At 46.4% G+C, this 26,200-nt stretch overlaps 1 protein-coding gene across 1 annotated transcript; it reads right to left on the reverse strand.

Moving 5' to 3' along the window:
• Nucleotides 1–1,382: 1,382 nt before the first annotated feature.
• On the reverse strand, nt 1,383–23,555 carry LOC145343520 (coiled-coil domain-containing protein 80-like). The gene is made up of 7 exons (XM_080189771.1): nt 21,794–23,555; nt 19,293–19,449; nt 16,376–16,509; nt 7,798–7,946; nt 5,495–5,598; nt 4,052–4,132; nt 1,383–1,952 (listed from the first exon to the last, which is right to left on the reverse strand). The coding sequence occupies exons 1-7, from the start codon at nt 23,546–23,548 to the stop codon at nt 1,669–1,671; spliced, it is 2,664 nt and encodes an 887-aa protein (XP_080045897.1). The 5' UTR covers nt 23,549–23,555; the 3' UTR covers nt 1,383–1,668.
• Between the last annotated feature and the right edge of the window lie 2,645 nt (nt 23,556–26,200).

Genomic DNA, 26,200 nt, shown 5'->3' on the forward strand with positions numbered 1-26,200 from the left:
GAAAAGCCTGGGTGCTACAGGCCAGTGAGCCTCACATCTGTGGTGGGTAAATTGTTGGAAGGTATTTTTAGAGACAGGATTTACAGGCATTTAGAGAGGCTAGGACTGATTAGGGGCAGTCAGCATGGCTTTGTGAGTGGAAAATCATGTCTCAAAAATTGGATTGAAGGTAGATGAGGGCAGTGCAGTTGATGTTATCTACATGGACTTTAGCAAGGCCTTTGATAAGGCACCACAGGTTGTTACATAAGGTTAAATCTCATGGGATCCAGTGTGAGGTATCTAAATGGATACAAAATTGGCTTTTTGACAGAAGCCAGAGAATGGTTGTAGAGAATTATTTTTCAAAACTGGAGGCCTGTGACCAGTGGTGTGCCTCAGGAATCAGTGCTGGGTCCACTGTTATTAGTCATTTATATTAATGATTTGGATGAGAATATAGAAGGCATGGTTAGTAAGTTTGCAGATGACACTCAGATTGGTGGCATAGTGGACAGTGAAGAAAGTTATCTCCAATTGCAACGAGATCTTGATCATTTGGGCCAGTGGGCTGATGAATGGCAGATGGAGTTTAATTTAGATAAATGTGAGGTGATGCATTTTGGTAGATTGAACCAGGGCAGGACTTACTCAGTTAATGGTAGGACATTGGGGAGAGTTACAGAGGAAAGAGACCTAGGGGTACATGTTCATAGCTCCTTGAAAGTGGAGTCACAGGTGGACAGAGTGGTGAAGAAGGCATTCAGCATGCTTGGTTTCATTGGTCAGAACATTGAATACAGGAGTTGGGACATCTTGTTGGAGTTGTACAAGACACTGGTAAGGCCACACTTGGAATACTGTGTGCAATTCTGGTCACCCTATTATAGAAAGGATATTATTAAATTAGAAAGAGTGCAGAAAAGATTTACTAGGATGCTATCGGGACTTGATGGTTTGAGTTATAAGGAGAGGCTGGATAGACTGGGACTTTTTTTTCTGGAGTGTGGGGCGCTGAGGCGTGATCTTATAGAGGTCTATAAAATAATGAGAGGCACAGATCAGCTAGATAGTCAATATCTTTTCCCAATGATAGGGGAGTCTAAAACTAAAGGGCATAGGTTTAAGGTGAGAGGGGAGAGATACAAAGGTATTCAGAGGGGGCAATTTTTTCACACAGAGGGTGGTGAGTGTCTGGAACAAGCTGCCAGAGGCAGTAGTAGAGGCAGGTACAATTTTATCTCTTAAAAAGCATTTAGACAGTTATATGGGTACAATGGGTATAGAGGGATATGGGCCAAATGTGGGCAATTGGGACTAGCTTAGGGGTTTTAGAAAAAAGGGCGGCATGGACAAGTTGGGCCGAAGGACCTATTTCCATGCTGTAAACCTCTATGACTCTATGGGAGCTGGTTTCATGTCTTGTGTCTTTGTAGGTTGATGAAAGAAAAATATTTAGCATCAAGAAGACAGCTTAGCTCATTAGGGGAGCTACTGTATTGGTTACCACTGAACAGGCACCACCCTAACAAGTACAAAGTGCAGGAATAACATTGATATTGTAAACTGACCAATGCATATTTGCTGATATAAATTGACTATATATTTAATCACATGAAGTTCATAACACTGATGCTTTGAAAATGTGATCAAAGTCTCAGGTAATAATTATCTCTCACTTCTGTGCTGCTACGCATGTTCAGGATATCCACGATAATGAGGGGAGGAATCATCTTCACGACAGGAAATTCCCAATGTCTTTTGAAGCTTCATCTCCTCTTGCCGAGGCTGCATGGAGTCCACCAGTTCATAAATAGTCGCCAGCGACCACATGGGAGATAAGTACCAGGAGATGATGGTGCCGTCTTTACCAATTAGCAGCATCATAAAGTGCTCGTCACTGATCTGGAAGTGTTCACGAAGACCTCTGACTGCCATTGAGGAAAGTTCCTCAGTCTCCACCTCGAACCTCCCTACATTCAGCAAATTAAGGCAAACATTTCATAGAACATAGAACATAGAACATAACAGCGCAGAACAGGCCCTTCGGCCCACGATGTTGTGCCGACCAGTTAAAAAACAATGACCCTCTAACCTAAACCAAACCCTTTCCATCCATAAACCTATCCACGGATCTCTTAAACGCCCCCAAACTAGGTGCATTTACAACTGCAGCAGGCAGGGCATTCCAATCCCTCACCACCCTCTGGGTAAAGAACCTACCCTTGACATCCGTCCTATAACTACCACCCCTTAATTTAAAGCCATGCCCCCTCGTGCTAGATTTCTCCATCAGAGGAAAAAGGCTATCACTATCCACCCTATCTAAACCTCTAATCATCTTATATGTTTCAATAAGATCCCCTCTTAGCCGCCTTCTTTCCAGCGAAAACAACCCCAAATCCCTCAGCCTCTCCTCATAGGACCTCCCCTCCATACCAGGCAACATCCTGGTAAACCTCCTCTGCACCCTCTCCAAAGCCTCCACATCCTTCCTATAATGTGGGGACCAGAACTGCACACAGTACTCCAAGTGCGGCCGCACCAGAGTTGTGTACAGTTGCAACATGATGCTGCGACTCCTAAATTCAATCCCCCTACCAATAAACGCCAAGACACCGTATGCCTTCTTAACAACCTTATCTACTTGACTCCCAACTTTCAGGGATCTATGTACACATACCTATGTACATCTATGTACACATACACATACCTGCGCAAGGATATTTTGGCCTTGGAGGGAGTGCAGAGGAGGTTTACTAGGCTGATACCGGAGTTGAGGGGGTTGAGCTATGAGGAGAGGCTGAATAAACTAGGCTTGTACTCGTTAGAGTTTAGAAGAATGAGGGGAGATCTCATTGAGACGTATAAGATGATGAATGGGATGGATAGGATAGAGGTGGAAAGACTCTTCCCGCTCAAAAAAGACAGTAGGACTAGGGGGCACAGCCTCAAGATAAAGGGGGGGCGGTTCAGAACGGAGTTGAGGAGGAACTTCTTCACTCAAAGGGTGGTGAATCTCTGGAATTCTCTGCCCGTTGAAGTGGTGGAGGCTGCCTCGCTAAATATTTTTAAGAAGCGGGTTGATGGGTTTTTGATAAGAGAAGGGATTAAGGGTTATGGGGAGAGGGCGGGAAAGTGGAACTGAGCCACGACAGATCAGCCATGATCTTATTGAATGGCGGGGCAGGCTCGAAGGGCCAGATGGCCTACTTCTGCTCCTATTTCTTATGTTCTTATGTTCTTACATACACCTAGATCCCTCTGCTCATCCACACTATTCAAAGTCCTCCCGTTAGCCCTATACTCGACACATCTGTTATTCCTACCAAAGTGAATTACCTCACACTTCTCCGCAACAAACAAATTTCAACATACAAATCTGATTTGTGCTAAGCCTCAAGAGTTCATGAGTTACAGGAGCAGAATTAGGCCATTCAGCCCATCCAGTCTGCTGCACCATTCAATCATGGCTGATAGAAAACCCCTATAGTGCAGAAGGAGGCCATTTGGCCTATCGAGTCTGCACTGACAACAATCCCACCCAGACCCTATCCCCTTACCCTACACATCCACCCCACTAATCCCTCAAATTTACATATTCCAGGACAGTAAGGGGCAATTTAGCATAGCCAATCAAACTAACTCACACATCTTTGGACTGTGGGAGGACACCAGAGCACCCGGAGGGAACCCACACAGACATGGAGAGAATGTGCAAACTCCACACAGACCTGAGCCAGGAATTGAACCCAGGTCCCTGGAGCTGTGAAGCAGCAGTGTTCACCACTGTGCTACTGTGCTGCCCGACTATTTCTCCTTTGGGAGAGGTAGTTTCTCCTCATCAACCACGTGTGGTTGGCAATGCCCATACTTCAAGGTTAGGAGGCTATAGGTTCAAAGCCCACATCAGCACATGAGCTCATGACCTAGACACACACTCCTGTGTAGCACTGGGGCAGAGCTACATTGTTGGAGGTACCGCTTTCTGGTTGAGTTGTTAAACTGAGCATGTAACCATCACTCAGAACTTAGTGTCCAAATTAATGTGTGACCCAAGAACTGTTCTTACCATTCAATGGAAATAATTCCAGAGATCCTGAAGTGTCTTCCCCTGAACCTATCAACTTCAGCAGGGTAAAATGGCGAATTCCTGATCAAATACAGAACACAAATAATGTTTGTTTCTCTTATTTAAAAAGCATGCACTACAACATATTTGCAGTTATGATATAACACTGCCAGAAATGCCCTTGTGTGGCGGTTTTGCAGTGTGTGCCTCTGAGCCAGAAGTTCCAGGTTTGAGTCCCACTCCAGAACCCAATGGCCAAGGTACATAACACCTGTCAAACAGCCTGTCAGCCTGAAAATCCTTCCAACGTGCCATTGGCCGGCAGTAAGAGTGGGAGAGACTCCTGGTAAGCCTCGTGATGGAAAGCTTCTAACCCACTATCCAGAGCTCCAAACTACAAATTGTCACAGCAAGTTGGACTACCTGAGTGAACCATCAAATGTCCCTGAAATGACAGTGTGGCTTAGTTTGCAGCATCCTCACCTTGAATCAAAGGTTGTGAGGTTGGGCAAGGATTTTAGCACAATTAGTATATGCTTGTGTCACGGTTATGCGACTGGTCATGATCCAAGAGGTGAGAGTTCAAATCCTACCATGGCAGTTTTAATATTTTGAATTCAGTTTATAAAAAACCAAATCAGAAATATTGCGACCATGAAATTGTTTAACTATAGAATCCACAATTGGTTAATTGATGCCCTTAGTCAGCGTGATCTATATGTGATTCCAGTCCCACATCAAAGAAGTTGACTCTTAATCGCCCTCTGAAATGGCCTATTAAACCCACATCAGGGTTTAATAGGCCATTTTCAGGGTAACTAGGGATGGGGAATAAATACTGGCTCAGCCAGGGAAGCTCATATCCCAGGGGTTAATTTGTTCTGAGCCCTGTCCAGCACTGAGGAAGTGCGACACTGTTGGAGATGCCATCTTTCAGATGAAAGGTTAAGTTGAGGTCACGTAGGAACAGGAGGAGGCCAGTCAGGCAGCTGAGCTTGTTGCTTGTTCAAGTCTGAACTCTGCCATTTGCCCAGTTCTACCTGCCAGTTCCAGTGACTATTAAAGCTCCCAGTATGGATTTTGAAAAAGATGGACTCTTTCCTGTGTCCTGATCACCCTCAACTACCACTGACAGAATAAGCATAAGTTTGTGCCAGTGATTCTTGTGGATCTTTTTCTGTGTAAAATGGATTCTATTTTCCACCACAATGCTTCAAAGCGAGTTGAATGTATTTAGCATGATTTGTATGTATATACCAGCCTAAACCTCCTGCCTCTGAATACTGGGTTAGTATGCCAAGCAGAACTTGCATCTGTGGCTGTGAAGAGTTGAAATCTCCCCATGCCTCCAACAGTTGACGCAGGATCTGTTGGTGTAAAATACTGGAAGAAATGGGTTCTTTGTTTGCCAGTAGGCACAGATGTGAAAGCCCAAGAACTTACCCAGATTGCAACTCTGGCCCTGTAGGGCTGTGATCTGCTGTTGGAAAGCCCATTCCTCTTCAGAAGGAGATGAAATTATCAACAGTCTTCGTTTCCACTGTAACCTTTGAATAACAGTGCAAATATGAATTTCATATACACCCATCAATGGACTTTTTTTCTCGCAATTCCCAAACTGCTAAAATATTTCCATTGTCCCATCCCAATGCTCATTCTCAATTTGAAATTTCAGTCAGCGTTTCATCTTTCCACTGAACCAAAATGGCTCAAATCAAAGTCACCATCCTCTGTGACTGTAACCTTGATGCGTTCTTCCTGATTGTCTTCCTCAATCTTGCTCCAGCCATTGATAGGCGATCATTTCAACCTCCTCCTTCAAGACATCTCCCTTGACACCCAACTTGAAGTGACTGCCCTTTCTCAGTGTCTCTCTCACCGATCTATCTGGCCATGGCCATGAAATCTCTAACAATGGCTCCTCTGCTCACCCTCCACACCACCACTTCAGGATCTCCTCCTGTTCTTCAACATCTACACTGTGCCCCAGCATGATCCATAGACACATCGGAGCAGATTTGTTTTGTTTTATTTATTCTTTCATGTGGGCATCACAGGCATTTATTGCCCCTCCCCAATTGCCCCTTGAACTGAGTGTCTCGCTGGGCCGTTTCAGAGAGCTGCTAAGAATCAACCCCATTGTTGTGGCTCTGGAGTCACATGTCGGCCAGACTGGATAAGGACAGCAGATTTCCTTCCCTAAAGCACATGAGTGAATCAGATGGGTTTTCAATTACAATCAATGGTCACTATCACCGAGACCAGCTTTGACTTCCAGATTTTATTAAAATTCTATCAGCTGGCGTAGTGGGATTTGAACCCACATCCCAGAGCGTTAATGGAGCCTCGAGATTAATAGTCCAGTAACGTTACTACAACTCCAGCATCTCTCCTGTGGGGCAGCACAGTGGCACTGCTGCCTCACAGCGCCAGGGACCCGAGTTCAATGCCCGGCTTGGGTCACTGTCTGCCCAGAGTCTACACGCTCTCCCCGTGTCTGCGTGAGTTTCCTCCGGGTTCTCTGGTTTCCAGAGAACCCGGGTCCCTGGCGCTGTGAGGCAGCAGTGCCAGCGATTGGGGCTGGCTGGGGGTGGGATAGTTGGTCTCCCGGCGGGGGGAAGGGGGAGAGGAGAGCAGTGGAGGCTGCTCCTGGGATTGGAGAGGAATGCTGTGCAGGCCAGGATCAGTTCACGGGGGAAGGTGGAGGGGCTGCTTTGTGGGGGCTGTGGGCTGGCCAGATCAATCGCTGGCTAGCAAACTACAGCCACTGCGCATGCGCAGAATCTCGGAACTGTCACACTCTGGTGTGCATAGTCCCTGTCCCCACTCTCCCCCACCCCCCCACCCCCGAGCTTTTAATAATATTCACAGTTGTGAGCTCTGCATTGCACAGAGTGTGGGAGATACAAGTCTGAACTCCCACTGAAAAACAATCGTGATTTACATCAGTTTTCTCACCAATTCAGCACTTAGAATGTTGTTGGGAGAATTGGGCCCACCATTTCTCTTCTCTATGCGCTGCTAATTTCTCCTTTCTCCCTTTTTTTAATGTGCGATTGCAGAGGGCAACATTGTGGGTGGCACGATGACACAGTGGGTTAGCACTGCTGCCTCACAGTGCCAGGGATCCGGGTTTGATTCCCAGCTTGGGTCACTGTCTGTGCAGACTCTGCACGTTCTCCCCTTATCTGCGTGGCTTTCCTCTGGGTGCTCTGGTTTCCTCTTTCAGTGCTGGTTAGGTGCACTGGCCGTGCTAAATTCTCCCTCAGTGTACCTGAACAGGCGTCAGAGTGTGGTGACTAGGGGATTTTCACAGTAACTTCATTACAATGTTAATATAAGCTTAGTTGTGACAGTAATAAATAAACTTTAAACTTTGTGACCCCCCCCCTTCCCGGAGAATGAGTAAACTAACCCTTCGAGTTCATCCCATCTCAAGTTTGCTGTGGGGTTATTCACAGAAAATTGGATCACACCAAAACAGAGGGGTTGGAAAATATGCCACTGCTTATAAAGAGGGAAGCAAATCAAAACACCTTTCTGTTCATGGACAAGTAATGAGGGGAAAAACTAACTCCCTCCTGTTTAAATTAACCCCCTCCTGTTTGTAACAGATGGAAATGGGAGGGAGGGGGTGGGGTGGCACTGTGGAAACAATATTCCCTCAGTAAAGGAAGCGCAGTATTGTCCACATGCATTTAATATCCTAATCAATGAAAACACTGATCATATCCCCTCACACATACCTGGAAAGAAATTTGTTGATGTTGAACTGTCTGCGTTTGATGCAAGTGACACCATTTTTCTTTTCTTCCTGTATCTCTAGCCTCCGAGAGGGAAGTGTGTCCATATAATTCACCAGAACCCTCATAGGTATGGGGACATCAAAATATTGCTGCAGGGGGAGGGGGAGACACAGGAACATAAAAGGGAAGCAGTTAGTGTATGATTAATACTCTACGCAATAGACCAACAACATCTTTACCCCAGCCCAGGGGCCGGGTGCAGCCCACGGTGAGACTTTTTAAAAAAACATGTGCACATGTCGTAAATGTCTCTACCATTTTAAATCTCGCAGTCTATCTCCTGGTTGAAATTCGGCCCAGTTATATTACCGAGCACAAAGCCGGAATGTGCTTACGGTGCTTGAACTTCAGCCCTTGAGGGAGTTACATAGAAGATAGCACAAGGAGGCCATTCGGCCCTTTGAGCCAACTCTGCCATTCATTACAATCATGGCTGATCAACCAACTCAATCCTGCTTTCTCCCCATAACCTTTGATCCCATTCACCCCAAGTGCTATATCCAGCTGCCGCCTGAATACATCCAATGTTTTGGCATCAACTACTTCCTGTGGGAATGAATTCCACAGGCTCACCGGGTGAAGAAATGTCTCCTCACCTCCCTCCTAAATGGTCTACCCTGTATTCTCAGACTGTGACCCCTGGTTCCGAACTCCCCCACCACGGGGAACATCCTCTCCCTCCCTCAAGAGCAAGAACATCCTTCCTCAGAAAAGGAGACCAGAACTGTACACAATACTCCAGGTGTGGCCTCACCAAGGCCCTGTATAATCGCAGCAACACATCCCAGCTCCTATACTCGAAACCTCTCACAATGAAGGCCAACAGACCATTTACCTTCTTTACTGCCTGCTGCACCTGCATGCTTACGTTCAGTGACTGGTGCACAAGGACACCCAGGTCCCTCTGCACACTCCCCTCTCCCAATTCACAGCCATTCAGGCAGTAATCTGCCTTCTTGTTTCTGCTTCCAAAGTGAATAACCTCACATTTATCCAAATTATACTACGTCTGGCACTGACTAGCCCACTCACCCAACCTGTCCAGATCATTCTGAAGGTAACACAGCAACGAGTCCCAGTCGGTGAGGACTTTCTCTGTTCCGCACACAGCATTTTAGAAACAGCTCCTGCTCATCCAGCACAGCGAAGCTCAACCTCGGGGACACAGTGTTCATTTACCAGCTGCACTGCCCACCCTCACTTCTCTCAAACACCACAATCAGAATAGGAGAAGGTATTGATGGTGGATGGGTGCTTTCTAATAATTGTGAAGGCAGGCAACTTGCTGTATTCCCCCCTTAGAAAATATTCAGCAACCCTCATTACAGAAGGTAATTTATTAAGTGGAATTCCTTACATGTCCTACTGCTTGCTTCCAGCTTTTTTATTCTGGTATTTTGTCAAGAATTCTCTGTTCCATCACAATATACATGCTTGGGGTTTAAAACAAAGAAAGAACAAAGCAAAATACAGCACAGAAACAGGCCATTTGGCCCTCCAAGCCTGTGCCAATCATGATGCCCTAACTGAACTAAACAAAACCTTCTGCCCTTACTCGGTCCATATTCCTCTATTTCCTCTCTATTCATGAACCCATCCAGATGCCTCTTAAATGTTGCTAATGTGCCTCTTCCACTATTTCCTCTGGCAGTGTGTTCCAGGCACCCACCACTCTCTGTGTGAAAAACATCCCCCCTCACATCTCCCTTAAACTTTCCCCCTCTCACCTTGAACCTGTGCCCCATTGTAACTGACACTTCCACTCTGGGTAAAAGCCTCTGACTATCCACCCTGTCTCTGCCCCTCAAAAGTTTATACACCTCCATTAGGTCTCCCCTCAGCCTCCATCTTTCCAGTGAAAACAATCCTAGTTTATTCAACCTCTCCTCATAGCCAACACCCTTGAGACCAGGCAACATCCTGGTGAACCTTCTTTGCTCTCTCTCCAAAGCTTCCATGCCCTTCTGGTAGTGTGGTGCCCAGAACTGTTGCACTTTCTGTTTTCACAATAACAACATAAGAACTAGGAGCAAGAGTAGATCATTCAGCCCCTCAAGCCTTTTCCATCATTCAGTGTGATAATGGCTGATCTCAAAGAACAGAGTAAAAAGTCTGACAACTCCAGGTTTAAGTCCAACCGATTTATTTGATAGTAAACTCACTAGCTTTCGAGGGGTTTCCCTCTTCACCTGAAGAAGAGGGAAACCCCTCGAAAGCTAGTGAGTTTACTATCAAATAAATCGGTTGGACTTAAACCTGGTGTTGTCAGACTTTTTACTGTGTTTACCCCAGTCCAACGCTGGCATACCCACATCATCTCAAAGAACAGTACAGCACAGGAACAGGCCCCTCGGTCCTCCAAGCCTGCGTCGCTCACGCTGTCCTACCTAGACCAATCGCCTGTATCCTTCTGTGCTCCACCTGTTCATGTGTATATTCAGATAAATCCTAAATATCACTAACGTATCTGTCTCAGCCACCTCACTTGGCAGTGAATTTTGGCCTTATCTCCACCTTTTGCCCACTCCTCATAACCCTTCAGCCTGTTACTAATGAAAGATCTGTCTATTTCCTCCTTAAATCGGTTTAATGGTCTAGTGTCCACTGAACTCTAGGATAGAGAATTCCAAAGATTCACACTCCTTTGCGTGAAGTAATTCCTCCTCATCTCTGTTTTAAATCTGTCACCTTGTCAATCCCTATATCACCTCAATTAGATCCACTCTCATTCTTCTGAACTCCAGTGAATATAGACCTAAACTGTTCAATATCTCTTCATAAAACAAATCCATCATCCCCGGAATCAACCTAGTGAATCTTCTCTGAACCATCTCTTATGCATTTACATCCTCCTCAGGTCAGGGGACCAAGATTGTGCGCAGTATTCCAAGTACACTTTCTGGTTGTATCACAGCTTGGTAGGGATCCTGCTCTGTCTAAGATCGCAAGAAACTACAAAGGGTCGTGAATGAAGCCCAGTCCATCACGCAAACCAGCCTCCCATCCTGCCTCGGAAAAGCAGCCAGCATAATTAAGGACCCCATGCACCCCGGACATTCTCTCTTCCACTTAATTCTGTCTGGAAAAAGATACAAAGTCCGGGGTCACATACCTGCTGTTCCTGCTGCTGTCAGACTTCTGAATGGTCTTACCTTGCATTAAGTTGATCTTTCTCTACGCCCTAGCTATGACTGTAACACTACATTCTGCGCTCTCTCTTTTCTTTCTCTATGAATGGTATGCTTTGTATAGCATGCAAGAAGCTATACTTTTCACTGTATACAAACATATGTGACAATAATAAATCAAATCAGATATAGTCTCACCAATGCCCCATAAACCTGAAACAGCACTTCCCGACTTTTATACTCATTCTATTCGCAATTAATGCCAAAATTCCATTTGCCTTCCTTATTACCTGCTGCACCTGCATACTAACTTTCTGAGATTCGTGCATTAGGACACCCAGATCCCTCTGCACTGAAACACTCTGAAGCTTCTGTTCATTTAGATAATAAGTTGTCTTTTTATTCCTCTGACCAAAATGGATAACCACGGAATCCCAACAGTGCAGAAGGAGGCCATTTGGCCCATTGTGATTCCGAAAGAACATCTTATTCAAGTCCACATCCCATCCTATTCATATAACCCTGCACATTTACCACGGCTAATCCACTTAACCTACACATCTGTGGATACTAAGGGGCAATTTAGCATGGCCACATACCTGCACATCTTTGGAGTGTGGCAGGAAACAGGAGCACCTGGAGGAAACCCATGCGGGCATAGGAAAAACACATAGACAATCACATAAGGCCGGAATCAAACCCGGGTCATTGGCCCTGTGTGGCAGCAATCTAATCACTGTGCCACCACAGACTTAGCACGTTAAATTCTATCTGCCAAATTTTAGCCCACTCACTTAATCATTCTATATCCATTTGTAAATTTCTTACTTCCTCATTGCAAATTATTATTTCACTGGGATCTGGAAATTTGACTATAATATTTTCTATCTCTGCATCCAAGCCATTAATATAGATTGTAAATAGTTGGGGCCTAAGGACTGAACCATGTGGCATTGAGTAAGAGTCACATTACTGGGGCTCTGGAGTCACATGTAGGCCAGACCAGGTAAAGACAGCAGATTTCCTTCCCTGGAGGACCAGGTGGGTTTTTATAAAGATGGTTTAGTCAGACTTCTAATTCCATTTTTTTTATTGAATTCATGTTGGTGGGGTTCAGATGAGGTGGGATTCGAACCCGGGTCCCCGGAGCATTACCCTGGTTTACTAACCCAGTAACAATGCTATTATGCAAAATGGGCTTATCCCACAGCAAAATTTACTGCTCGTAATAAAAAACGGCCATTCCAAATAAAGGAGGAAAGCTGTGATGGGGAACAGGGAATGTCGTGTTTTAATGAAAAATGAACAAACTATTATTTTATCATGGGGCTGAATTGCAAAGCCATGTGTCTGGTTTGTGGAGAAGCAATTTCTGTATTGGAGAAGGCCAACCCAGAAAGACGCTGCACCATGAAGCACGTCAAATCTGACAAGGACAAGAGCAAGTGGACAAAATTAAAGCACTTAAAAATAATGTGAGCATGCCGCAAACATTTATCGCAAGGCAAAGAAAGGACAGTGGCACAGTGGTTAGCACTGCTGCCTCACAGCGCCAGGGACCTGGGTTCAATTCTCAGATCACTGTCTGTGTGGAGTTTGCACATTCTCCCCGTGTCTGCATGGGTTTCCTCCGGGTACTCCGGTTTCCTCCCACAATCCAAAGATGTACAGGTTAGGTGGATTGGCCATGCTAAATTGCCCCTTGGTGTCAGGGAGATTAGCAGGGTAAATGTGTATGGTTACAGGAACAGAGCCTGGGTGGGATTGTGATAGGTACAAACTCGATGGGCTGAATGTCCTCCCCCTGCACTGTCGGGATTCTGTGATTTTGCGAGATGGACAGTGTTACACAAGGCAACTTTGCAGTGAGTGAATTTATCTCAAAAAAGCAATTCCTGATTCAGGAGGAGAGTTTGTGAGCTTTACTGGCTCCAGACAAAATCTAATTATTTGAGAATGTGATCTTATCTCAAAAGATTCTTTATCTCAAACAGTCAGAATGATAATGGCTCAAGACATTGAAAAGTCTCTGAAAGATTCTGGAAATGATTTGGAGTTTTACTCTCTGACTATTGGTGAGACAGCTACAGGCTAACTGATGATGGTTCTGTGTGGCATCACAGTGGATTTGGAGATTTAAGGGGGCTTGCTTGGTGTAGTAGTAACACACCAGGCAAGTGTGTTGCTTGAGGCAGCGCGGTAGCACAGTGGTTAGCACTGCTCCAGGGACTGGGTTCGATTCCCGGCTCAGGTCACTGTCTATGTGGAGTTCGCACGTTCTCCCTGTGTCTGTGTGGGTTTCCTCCGGGTGCTCCGGTTTCCTCCCACAGTCCAAAGATGTGCGGGTTAGGTTCATTGGCTAAAATTGCCCCTTAGTGTCCTGAGATGTGTGGGTTAGAGGAATTAGCAGGTAAATGTGTGGGGATAGGACCTGGGTGGGATTGTGGTTGGTGCAGACTCGACGGGCCAAATGGCCTCTTTCTGCACTGTAGGATTCCTATGATACGATACCACCAAAAGTGAAGGTATGTCTGAGAAGGTTACATCAGCATGCACTGACTTCAGTTATCATTTGAAAAATGAGTCACAGAGTTTTACAGCACAGAAAGAGGCCCTTTGGTCCATCGTGATCTTACTAAGTGGTTTTACTAGGATGGCATTCCAGCTATAGTTGAATCTCAAAAGGGATTCATTGCTTTAATCAAGAAAGAAATGAATCTCCTCGATCTTGATCCAAATGAGTTGTTTATATGTCATTCATCAGGAGAATCTGTCTCTCCTATTCTTACCACCAGCCATTGGCATGTTTGGAAGGATTCTGCAGGTTGACACTCAACCTGTTTGGCTGTGTTATGAACACCCATTCCTTGGCTATTAAGTCTTGGTGTGTGACTCAAACCCAGAGCTTCCAGCTCAGAGGCAGAGGGATACTACCCACTGTGCCACTGGACCTCTGGTAAATTACAAGGGCCTAACCAGCTCCTTACTTCCCTTTTTCCAAATGTGAACTAATTTGAAGACAAATTAAATCTGTGGAAAATGCAACTGATGCATTTTCCCATCCTTCAGAAACAGAAAGAACAGTGCAGTGCGCCAGGGAGTGTGGACATTTACTACAGAAAACTTCTGAGCGATTTCAGGACCTCAAAGTGAAGGAAGTGGAGTTAAACATTTTTGCCTCTCCGTTCAATATTGAAGCAATCGATTTACCTGAAATCTTTCAACAAGAAGTTATAAAACTGCAGAGCAACATTGAACTTAAGGCTAAATAACCTTAACCCAAGAGAATGAGGATGATGGTATGGAATTTAGGGAGAGAAACTGAGATTCTTGAGCAAATTGACATAGGGAAGGACAAGGTAATGGAGGTGTTGACAGCTTTAAAAGCGGATAAATCTCCAGGTCCAGATGAATTGTGCCCTAGGCTCCTGTGGGAGGCACGGGAGGAGGTTGCAGGGGCTCTGACCCAGATTTTCAATTCCTCTCTGGCCTCGGGGGAGGTGTCAGATGAATGGAGAACAGCTAATGTGGTTCTGCTATTTAAGAAGGGTTGTAGAGATAAACCAGGGAACTACAGACCAGTGAGTTTCACGTCAGTGGTAGGGAAACTATTGGAGAAACTTCTGAAGAAGAGACAGTCTGGCATGCACTGCCTGGGAGGGTGGTGGAGGCGGGATGTCACACAATCTTTTAGAAGTATCTGGATGAGCACTTGGCACATCATAACATTCAGGGCTATGGGCCAAGTGCTGGCAGGTGGGATTAGGTGGGAGTTCAGATGTTTCTAATGGGTCGGTGCGGACTCGCTGGGTCGAAGAGTTTCTTCTGTGCTGTAGGAGTCTGTGCTTCTAGGACCTGCCTCTGCTGGAATTCTACAGACTCCATATCCATACTGGCAAACTTGAGGAGATGTTGCATCACTGTTTGGAATTATATACCACTGTGAGCAGTTTCTTTCAGAAGGTTTTCTTGCAAAGAACTGTAACGTGCCAGATTAACAGATGTGGAATTGGAAAACCAATTGCAAGCAACATCATCAGTGCCAGCAGACATAACAAGGCTCATTAAAGAAAAGCAAAGTCAGACATTTCATTAAAATATTGGGTGAGTTGAACGTTTCTGCATTCTTTGAGAAAAATAAATTAAGTTGGTTTTTCTGTGTGTGTCTGTGTGACTGATTTTGTCTGTCTGCGACTTGCCCCGATAAAAAGGTTCCCCACCACTGCTTTATATAGGTCACTACAGCGGCTTACACAACAAACTCCACAGTTTCCAGCTATTAGGAATATTGTGGATAAGAAGAGGCCATTCAGCCCTTCATACTTACTCCAACATTCATTAGACCATGGTGGATCTATACCTTCACTCCATTAGAGCCTTGCTCCATACCTAACAAATATTGATCTCCTTTTTGTAACTTCCAATTGTTCCCCATCAACAGTCCCCTGGGAGAGAGAAAATACCAAATTTTCTTTGTATTTGAAAATACAAACTTTCCCTTCCTTGTCAAACACAGCCTCCTTAACAGTCTTGCTGTAACTTTCAGATTATGTCCTCTTGACCCTGATTCTCCATCAGAGCAATTGTTCCTTCTGTCAGCTCTGTTGTTAATTGTGGCTCAATGGGTAGTGCTCTCATTTCCAAGTGGAAGTAAGCAGATACGCCAGAGCAATACTCTGGGACACACTGGTAAACTAAGGCCCAGTCTGCTTTCTAACAAAGAGATGGATACTTTTCCCCATGTCCTGGTCAATAGATACCCCTCAGTCAGATTAAAGTCTATTTATTAGTGTCATAAGTAGGGCTTACATTAACACTACAATGAAGTTACTGTGAAAATCCTGTAGTCGCTACACTGCAGCACCTGTTCAGGTACACTGAGGGAGAATTTAGCATGGCCAATGCACCTAACCTGCACATCTTTTGGACTGTGGGAGGAAACCAGAGCACCCAGAGGAAACCCACGCAGACATGGGGAGAATATGCAGACTCCACGTAGACAGTGACCCAAGCTGGTAATTGAACCTGTGTCCCTGGTGCTGTGAGGCAGCACTGCTAACCACTGTATTACCTGTGGATTGGGCAATAAATGCTGGTTTTGCTGGTGATACACATATCCCATGAATGGAGAAAGGAAGGATGATGAATTTCTTGAGTGTTGTTGGAGTTGCGCCCATCCAGGCAAGTGGAGAGTATAAGTCTTGTAAGGAGTCTTCCAACCACAGTATTTATGTAAGTGTTCCAATTCAGTTTAAATGTAGCATTGTGTAAAATACTTTAGGACAGCTCTGACAGCTAAACCTAAGGAACTGTATAAAAGCAAGTTTCCTTTTTCTCAGCTAGCCAGAGATAAATTGCTTTGACATTAATATTAAAATGTCAGTTCTCACCTTAACTTTCATATCATAATCAACCAGAACCATAAAGAACTCATCAAACGTCAGTCCAAAGTCTCGCCGTAGCTGTGCAATCAGCTCCACACTGTCAGATTCAGGCACTGGATTTTCAAGTGTTAACTCGTTCTCTAAAATATGGAAGTGAAAAGATATAGTAAGCAAGTGTGCAGTGCCTCTGAAAGCCACATCTTCCTCTTTTATTTGAAGTCTTTCTCCTCTGCAGTTAACTTTCCCCAAGCCAATCCCATCTTGATGTCCCCATCTCTAGGAGAAGCTCATCTAAACCAGGGGCAGGAAACAAGATTAAACCTGCTGCCTGATAACAACATCAGGAATGGTCGGAGACTATTCAGCCCCTCAGACCTATTCCAACAGTTAGATTGTGGCCGACCTGTGCTTCAATTTATAAAGTGGCAGCAGGGCAGTAGGACTCGTTGAGTTGCTCCTGCAGAGAGCTGGGACAGAAATGATGGGCTGAATGGCTCCATGTTCTGTAATAATTCCATGACTCTATAACTCCAACTACCCATCTTCATTTTTCTGAATGGAGGTCTGTAACTAGTGGTGTTCATGGTGTGGCGATGCCGGTGTTGGACTGGGGTAAACACAGTAAGAAGTCTGACACCACCAGGTTTAAGTCCAACCAATTTATTTGCTAGTAAACTCACAAGCTTTTGGGGTTAACCGCAGGGTGCTCCGCAGGGATCAGTGCTGGGACCTCTGCTGTTTGTAATGTGTATAAATGACCTGGAAGAAACTGTAGCTGGTCTGGTTAGCTAGTTTGTGGATGATATTAAGATTGCTGCAGTTGCAGATAGTGATGAACATTGTCAGAGAATACAGCAGGATAAGGATAGACTGGAAAATTGGGCAGAGAAATGGCAGGTGGAATTTAATCTGGACAAATGCAAGGTGATGCATTTTGGAAGACCTGATCCAGGTGGAACATAAGAACATAAGAACATAAGAAATAGGAGCAGGAGTAGGCCATCTAGCCCTTCGAGCCTGCCCCGCCATTCAATAAGATCATGGCTGATCTGTCGTGGCTCAGTTCCACTTTCCCGCTTTCTCCCCATAACCCTTAATCCCTTCTCTTATCAAAAACCCATCAACCCGCTTCTTAAAAATATTTAGCGAGGCAGCCTCCACCACTTCAACGGGCAGAGAATTCCAGAGATTCACCACCCTTTGAGTGAAGAAGTTCCTCCTCAACTCCGTTCTAAACCGCCTCCCCTTTATCTTGAGGCTGTGCCCCCTAGTCCTACTGTCTTTTTTGAGCGGGAAGAGTCTCTCCACCTCTATCCTATCCATCCCATTCATCATCTTATATGTCTCAATGAGATCTCCCCTCATTCTTCTAAACTCTAACGAGTACAAGCCTAGTTTATTCAGCCTCTCCTCATAGCTCAATCCCCTCAACTCCGGTATCAGCCTAGTAAACCTCCTCTGCACTCCCTCCAGGGCCAAAATATCCTTGCGCAGGTGCGGCGCCCAAAACTGGTGGAAGCTACAAAATAAATGGCAGAACCATCAGGAGCACAGACACAGAGAGATCTGGGAGTACAGGTCCACAGATCCTTAAAAGTGGCAGCACAATTGGAAAAGGTGGTGAAGAAAGTATAAGGCAGGCTTACCTTCATCAGCCGGAGAACTGAGTATAAAAATTGACAAATTATGTTAGAATTATATAAAACGTTGGTTCGGCTGATTTGGAATCCTGTGTCCAATTCTGCTCGCCACACTACCAAAAGAATGTTGAGGCTTTGGGGGAGTAGAGAAAAGATTTACCAGGATGTTGCCTGCTATGGAGAGTAGTAGCTATGAGGAGAGAGTGAATAAACTGGGATTGTCCTCTCTGGAAAGATGGAGGCTGAGGGGCGACCTGATAGAAGTTTATAAAATTATGAGGGGTATGGAAAGGGTGAACAGTTGGAAGTTTTTTCCCAGGGCAGAAATGACAATTACAAGGGGGCACAAGTTGAAGATAAGGGGGGGAAAGGTTCAGTGGAGATGTGCAGGGGAAGTTTTTTACACAGAGGGGGCTTGGAATGCACTGGCAAGTGAGGTAGTTGAGGCAGACATTAGCAACATTTAAGACTTATCTGGATAGACACATGGACAGGGGGGTGTAGAGGGATGCAGGCAGTTGGTGTAGATAGGACAATGTGATTGATGCAGGCTTGGTGGGCCGAATGGCCTGTTCCTGTGCTGTTCTCTGTTCTTTGTTCATTCCATATTCCATAACACCCTCACAACAAATGTATAACAGAATCTTCAATGCTCCAATTGACCCCCCAACACCAACAGAACATTGTGGGAGGAGAGTACCAGATTCCCACCGCCCTTTGTGTGAAAACATCACAATGGGCCAAATGGCCTCTTATTGTGCTGTAAAACTCTGCTTCCTGATTGAACTTCTGAGTGGCGAGCTCTAACTTTAAGATAATGTCATATTGTTCTGGATTCCTCTACCAAGGAAACAGTTTGATTTGATTTGATTTATTATTGTCACATGTACTAATATACAGTGAAAAGTATTGTTTGTTGCATGCTATATAGGCAAAGCATACCGTTCATAGAGAAGCACAGGAGAGAGTGCAGGATGTAGTGTAACAGTCATAGCTAGGGTCTAGAGAAAGATCAACTTAATATCATCAAAAGTTTCTCATTTTGATTAGTTTCATTCTGCTACACTCAAAGGAATACAAGTCAAAAACCATCCCTTCTGTGTTGTACCCTGCAGGTGAACAGAAGTTGAAATGCAGGGAGTAGCAGAGAGTGGAGAGATGGGAGTGTTGGATTGGTGGGGCAAATGAAGAAGGGGACAATATAACAGAAGGACTGGAATGGGGCAGGGGGCGGATGTGGAGTGAGGAGAAACAAGGCATATATTTTGTGAGCTGCCACTCACCATTTTGATAGTGTTCCACCTTCATGGTGCTGTTAGACTGTGAGCCCAGGATAGCAATCATACTGACTCTCCTGACAGCTAGTTGGCATACGTGTTCCAGGAATTCGTCCCTCTGGTGTACGTAGAGCTTGCTGTCTTTCCTGGGCGCGGTGATCAGCTGTCAAAACGCGACAAGATACATCACAGAAACACACAGTGGCTGAGCCGACGGCCTGATGAGGCACTCACAGCCCATTCCCAAAGCAAACTGTGCACTCATTAAACACTTGAAATATTATTATTCATCACAGTGACCAAGGCATCACTGACAAGCGCTACTTTTGTAGCCCTTTGAGAACAGATCTTGAACATTTTTCAGAAGTGTGACTGAATCTGTGGATAAGGGAAGATCAGATGATGTAGTTTATCTGGGTTTTAGCAAAGCCTTTGACTAGGTCCCACATGGGAGACTGATTGAGAACAGAATTCAGGGAAACTTGGTGAGATGGATCTGAAACTGGCTCAGTAATAGGACACAAAGTGTGGTGGTAGAGGCTATTTGAGTGACTGGAGACGGGTGTCCAGCAATGTACCACAAGGATCAGCATCGGGACCCTTATTGTTTGTTATATACATAGATGATATAGATGAGAATGTGGCGGCAGCAGGGGGAATAAGCAAGTTTACAGATGACACCAAGATTGGTAGGGTAGTTAATAGTGATGACAACAGGAAGATAACAGGGTTGGTCAGATGGGCAGAGCAATGGCAGATGATGTATAACCCTAATAAGTGAGAGGTGATTCATTTTGACAAGGGAGTATTTAATGAATGGCAGGACACTAGGAAAATCTGAGGAACAGATGGATCTTGGGGTACTTATTCAAAGATCCCTGAAGGCAGCAGAGCAGGTGATTAGAATAGTTAAGAAAGCATATGGGACACTCATGCTATTGAGTAAAAGAACGGGGAGGTATTGTTGGAGCTGTACAAGCGTTGGTTAGGCAACAGCTAAAGTAGTGAGTGCAATTCTAGTCACCTCATTATAGGAAGGATATGATCGCACTGGAAAGGGTGCAGAAGAGATTCACCGGGATGTTGCCTGGGATTTGAGCTATAAGGAGAGACTGGATAGGTTTGGATTGTTTTCTCTAGAGCAGAGAAGGTCAAGGGGGGATATGACTGAGGTGTAGAAGATTATAAAGGTTATGGATAGGGTGAGTAGGGAGCAGCCGTTCCCCTTGGCTGAGGGGTCTGTCAAAGAGTCAAAGGGTAAAGGGGCAGGAGATTCAGAGGGGATTTGAGAAAACACTTTTTCACTCAGAGGATGGTGGGAATCTGGAATGCACTGCCTGGAAAGGTAGTGGAGGCCAGAACCCTTACAACCTTTAAAAAATATTTGGATGAGCACTTGAAGCATCAGAACATTCAAGGATATGGGACAAGTGCAGGAAAATGGGACTAGCAAGCCTTTAGTGTTAGATATTGTTGGTGCAGAGCCGATGGGCCAAAGGGCCTTTTCTGCGCTGTATGACTCTATGACACTATGAACAACTGAAGTCCAGTTTGTTGCATCATTGTGAGCTGCTAACTCACTTCAGAGCGAGGTTTGGAATTAAACATGATCATTGTGAGCCTGGAATCACATAAAGGCCGGATTGAGTAAGATTCCCTAAAAGATCGTTTACCGTAACATAGAATTCACACAGTGCAGAAGGAGGCCATCCAGCCCATCAAATCTGTACCAACTCTCTGAAAGAGCATCACACAGGCCCTCCTCATCCCTGCAACCCCATTCATTTCCCGTGGCTAATCCACCTAACCTACACATCTTGGGATACTAAGGGGCAATTTAGCATAGCCAATCTATCTAACCTGCACAACTTTGGAGTGTGGGAGGAAACCCACACAGATATGGGGAGAACGTGCAAATTCAGCATAGCTCTGGAATGATGTCTATAATGTTCTGGAATGCACTGTCTCAAAAAGTAATGAAACTAGACTCAATAATGACTTCCACGTCTTTCGGACTGTGAGAGGATACCAGAGCACCCAGAGGAAACCCATGCTGATACAGGGAGAAGGTGCAGACTCCACACAGACAGTGACCAAGGCCAAAAATTAACCCAAGTCCCTGGCGCTGTGAGGCAACAGTGCTACCGTGACACCCATTGGGTGAACAGCGATTTGACAGTTTCATGGTCACACTTTACTGATACCAAGTATACTTTGACATACAGAAGACTGGATTACAGGATTGGATTGGACGGATAGACTGGATGGATTGGATTGACAGACAGACATATGGACTCCTGAGGAGGGGCCTATCAGGTTTTAATGGATGTTTAGTGTTGGACATTTGAAAATGTAAAGTTGCTATTTACTCTGCTCCATTGTGCCGTGCTGGACATAGGCTGGAAGTCCCTCCAACTGGACCAAGTACATATCAGGCCTGGCCTATCCTGGATACATGTCCCTCCTCCCTCTACCCCCTGCCCATCCAGGTTTGAAATGTGACTCACCATTAATCTCCGCTTGTTCCGGAAATGATCTAAAAACCCCATCAATTCCTGATTGTTGCTCTTTGACTTTCTGGAGCCATTCTTTTTGTTCTTACGGTTTTTTCTGTTTTTCCGATTTTTTCTTCTGTTTTGTTTATTGGAGTTGTCTCCGTGCTTGCTGTCCACTTTCTCACTGCTGGGCTGGACCTCCTGCCTCCGACCCCCTGCCCTCTGCTCTGTTACTGGAGACAGGTTGGTCCCAGCCTGGGTTAAACCTCCCCCTGCCTCGGTGAGGGTCCACATTCCAGTGGGCTGCACAGTGACAGAATCCCTGGTCTCAGTGAGAGGGTCAGAGGGGTTTGAGAGTCCAGGAAGAGTGGCTGGTGTGTTGGTTGAGTCTTCATCCCAGTGTCCTGACTTGGAATGCTGATGTGCCAGGGCTGTAGGATCTGTGGCAATGATGTCCAGAGTTTGGAAAGGTGTTTGGTTTGGAGGAGCTCTTGTAGAGATTTCTGAGGCTGAGTCCTTGGATTGGACATGAGATCCTGCCCGTCGTACTCCCTCCCTGTGTTTGCCCGTTAACATCAGCTGCACTTTCTCTTTGATCTGGAGCATCAAGCTTTCCACTGTTTCTTGTCCTGGTGGCACCGGGATGGAGGGAGACTCCCTGCGTTTAGCCGCACTCCTGAGGCTCTCAGCTCTCCTCTTGCCAACCGAGTTTGGGGTTAAGTCTGAATCCTTCTGTTTGCCCAGTGCCCTCCTACCGGCAGCCAACGGCCCTGGCTTCCCCGAGGACCCAACTCTCTGAGATCTGGTGGGCTTCTGAGAATGGGGAGAGGTTGGTCTCCACCTGCTGTTGACCAGTGCCCTGCTGCCCAATGCCCTGTTGCCCATTCCTCTGTTGCCCTGTGTCCTGTTGACCATTCCCCTGTTGACCATTCCCCTGTTGCCCAGTGTCCTGTTGACCATTCCCCTGTTGCCCAATGTCCTGTTGCCCAATGTCCTGTTGACCATTCCCCTGTTGCCCAATGTCCTGTTGGCCATTCCCCTGTTGGCCATTCCCCTGTTGACCGTTCCCCTGTTGCCCATTCCTCTGTTGCCCATTCCCCTGTGGAGTAGGTTTCTGTTGGCTTGCAGTTGCCCTGAGCCTGGTCTCTTGCCCCCACCAGCCTTGCACCTCAGATGTTGGCCCCTCCTGGTGACACTCTCTATCTTCCTGAGGGGCATCTGATCCACTGTCTCCAGGACGGCTTCTATCCTCACGGCGTAGGGGAATCTCTCATACAGCTGCATGGACTTCCTGAGCAGCACCATGTTGAACTGACCCTCCTTCAGGGACAGCAGTCTCATGATGTGAGCCACCTCCTGGGCTTCCAGCTTCTCCTCGGACACCTTCCCTTCCAGCGAGATATTCACCACCTTACCCCGGGAGCCCTGGAGCAGGAGCAGGAGCAGGAGGTCCCTGCTGGCCAGTTGGCACCGCAGCTCCCGGTTCTTGGTGTCCAGCTGCTGCTCCATCAGCCGGTACGAGTTATCCGAGGGATCCGGAGCCGCCAGCACCAGCAGCCGATACCTGCCGAAGTAACTGGCCAGGGGTCCCAGCTCTGCCGGGGGGGACTGGCCGCTCCTCCGGCCAGCCGGCGCCTTCCGAGCCGCTGCCCCGGAGGCTGGCGGAGCCGGAAAACCTTCCTGGGCATTGCCGGGGCCGGCGGGCGGGACAGCGGCTCTGGCTCCCAGCGACAAGAGCAGCAAGAGGCACAGAGTGAGGGCGCTCATTCCGCCTCTCCTCTCCACCCAGAGCACAGCACTGACTGCAAAATCATCCCGAGCAAGGCGAGGAATCCCAGCCCGCCTTCCCAAATCCCAGCCCCTCAATCCCTGCCCAAATCCCAGCACACACTCCCAAATCCCAGCCCCAATCCCTCCCCAAATCCCAGCACACACCCCCAAATCCCAACACACACCCCCAAATCCCAGCCTCAATCCCTCCCCCAAATCCCAGCACACACCCCCAAATCCCAACACACACCCCCAAATCCCAGCCCCAATCTCTCCCCAAATCCCAGCACACACCCCCAAATCCCAACACACACCCCCAAATCCCAGCCTCAATCCCTCCCCCAAATCCCAGCACACACCCCCAAATCCAAACATTTACTCTCAAATCCCAGCCCCAATCCCTCCCCAAATCCCATCACACACACACCCAAATCCCAGCACACATCCCCAAATCCCAGTGCACACTCCCAAATCCCAGCCCACACTCCCCAAATCCCAGCACACACCCACTAATCCCAGCCCCAATCCCTCCCCAAATCCCAACACACACTCCTAAATCCCAGCACACGCTCCCAAATCCCAGCCCACGCTCCCAAATCCCAGCCCATGCTCCCAAATCCCAGCACACACTCCCCCAAATACTAGCACACCCCCAAATCCAATCCCCCAATCCTTGCCCACACTCAAATCCCAGCCCACACTCCCAAATCCCGGCACACATTCCCCCAAATCCCAGCACACTCCCTCAAACTTGGGTCACTGTCTGTGCAGAGTCTGCACTTTCTCCCCGTGTCCGTGTGGGTTTCTTCCCGGTGCTCCGGTTTCCTCCCACTGTCCAAAAGACGTGCTGGTTAGGGTGCATTGGCCTCAGTGTGCCCAAACAGGCTCCGGAGTGTGACGACGCGGGGATTTTAACAATAACTTCATTACAGTGTTAATGTATGCCAGTTGTGACACTAATAAATAAACTTTAAATCCCAGTACACACACACCCAAATCACACTCTGCCAAATTCCAGCGCACCCCCAAATCCCAGCCCATCCCTAAATCCCAGCACACACTCCCCCAAATCCCAATCCAATCCCTGCCCAAATCCCAGCTCACAATCCCCCAAATCCCTGCTCACTCCAAAATCCCAGCTCACAATCCCCCAAATCCCAGCTCACCCCAAAATCCCACCTCACAATCCCCCAAATCCCAGCTCACCCCAAAATCCCAGCTCACCCCCAAATCGCAGAACATACTTCCCTAAATCCCAGGCCACACTGCCCCAAATCCTCCCCAAACAGTACAAACTCTCATTTCCTTCTCTGTATACAGTATGTTTTGTCCGTCTCGCATGCAAGAAACAATATTTTTCACTGTATGCTAATACATGTGACAATAATAAATCAAATCAATCCCAGCCAGCCCACTGCCCAAATCCCTGCAGCCCCCCCATCCCCGCCCACACAGAAAGAGAGAGAAAGAGAACTCAGCGAGGTTCCAGGTTTGTCACTAATTCTCCCGAATCTGTGGGAGTTTTGATTTGTAACCAATCTTTTGTTTAATGTGTGTCTCGTGTCTTGTTTGTGTGGGCACTGGAAGACAGTGAGACAGAGCAGCTGGCATCCAGGTGTGACAGAGAGATGATATTCAGAAAGACGGCACAGACACACACACACCCCACCAAACAGCCCCAGGCACAAGAATCAGAGATTCTCCCAGAGCAGCCACGTGTGCACAACAGCTGCAATGTGTAACCCCTCCAGAGGCAAGAAAAGAGAGCTTGCTACTGCAAGAAGTTAGTCTAAGTGGGGATGTCTGTCTTCGTGTTTCTTGTCTGTTATTCCGCTTTTAAAAATTAGATGGCGGGGCCGGGGGGAGGACATGTTTTAGATTGTTATTTAAAAAAACTCAGGGCTTTTCATGTTCCGAACAGCTACACGCGGGGGGTGGCAGGGGGTGGGGTGGTGGAGGGTATGTGACAAATGAAACTAAGAGAGGGGTTTCTCTTCACATATGAATAATGGAATTCCTGAGCAATATCCCCCAGAGGCGGTCAGAGGGCTAGACTAATCTGACGCACAGTTGACACAGACAGAGAGGGCAGGCAAGGAGAAAATTTAACATTTATATCCCAATCCCAAGACAAACAACCCACTACTTGATGAAGTGTGACCGTTGCTGTAAACAGCAGTGTAACAATGATCAGAGACTGCAAGCTATTCTAGTAAAACAGAATTATGTGGATCTGAAATCACAGAATACTTTTGATTTGATTTGATTTATTATTGTCACATGTATTAACATACAGTGAAAAATATTGTCTCTTGCACGCGATACAGACAAAACATACCATTCGTAGAGAAAGAAAGGAGAGAGTGCAGAATGTGGTGTTATAGTCATAGCGAGGGTGTAGAGAAAGATCAACTTAATGCAAGGTAGGTCCATTCAAAAGTCTGATGGCAGCGGGGAAGAAGCTGTTCTTGGATTGGCTGGTACCTTTTTTGTATCTTTTTTCCGATGGGAGAAGGTGGAAGAGAGAATGTCCGGAGTGCGTGGGATCCTTAATTACGCTGGTTGCTTTGCCGAGGCAGTGGGAAGTGTAGATAGAATCAATGGATGGGAGGCTGGTTTGCGTAATGGATTGGGCTACATTTACGACCC

The sequence above is a fragment of the Carcharhinus amblyrhynchos genome, chromosome 5 (assembly GCF_965287045.1).
Source record: "Carcharhinus amblyrhynchos chromosome 5, sCarAmb.v2.hapA, whole genome shotgun sequence".
Classification (NCBI taxonomy): Eukaryota; Metazoa; Chordata; class Chondrichthyes; order Carcharhiniformes; family Carcharhinidae; genus Carcharhinus; species Carcharhinus amblyrhynchos.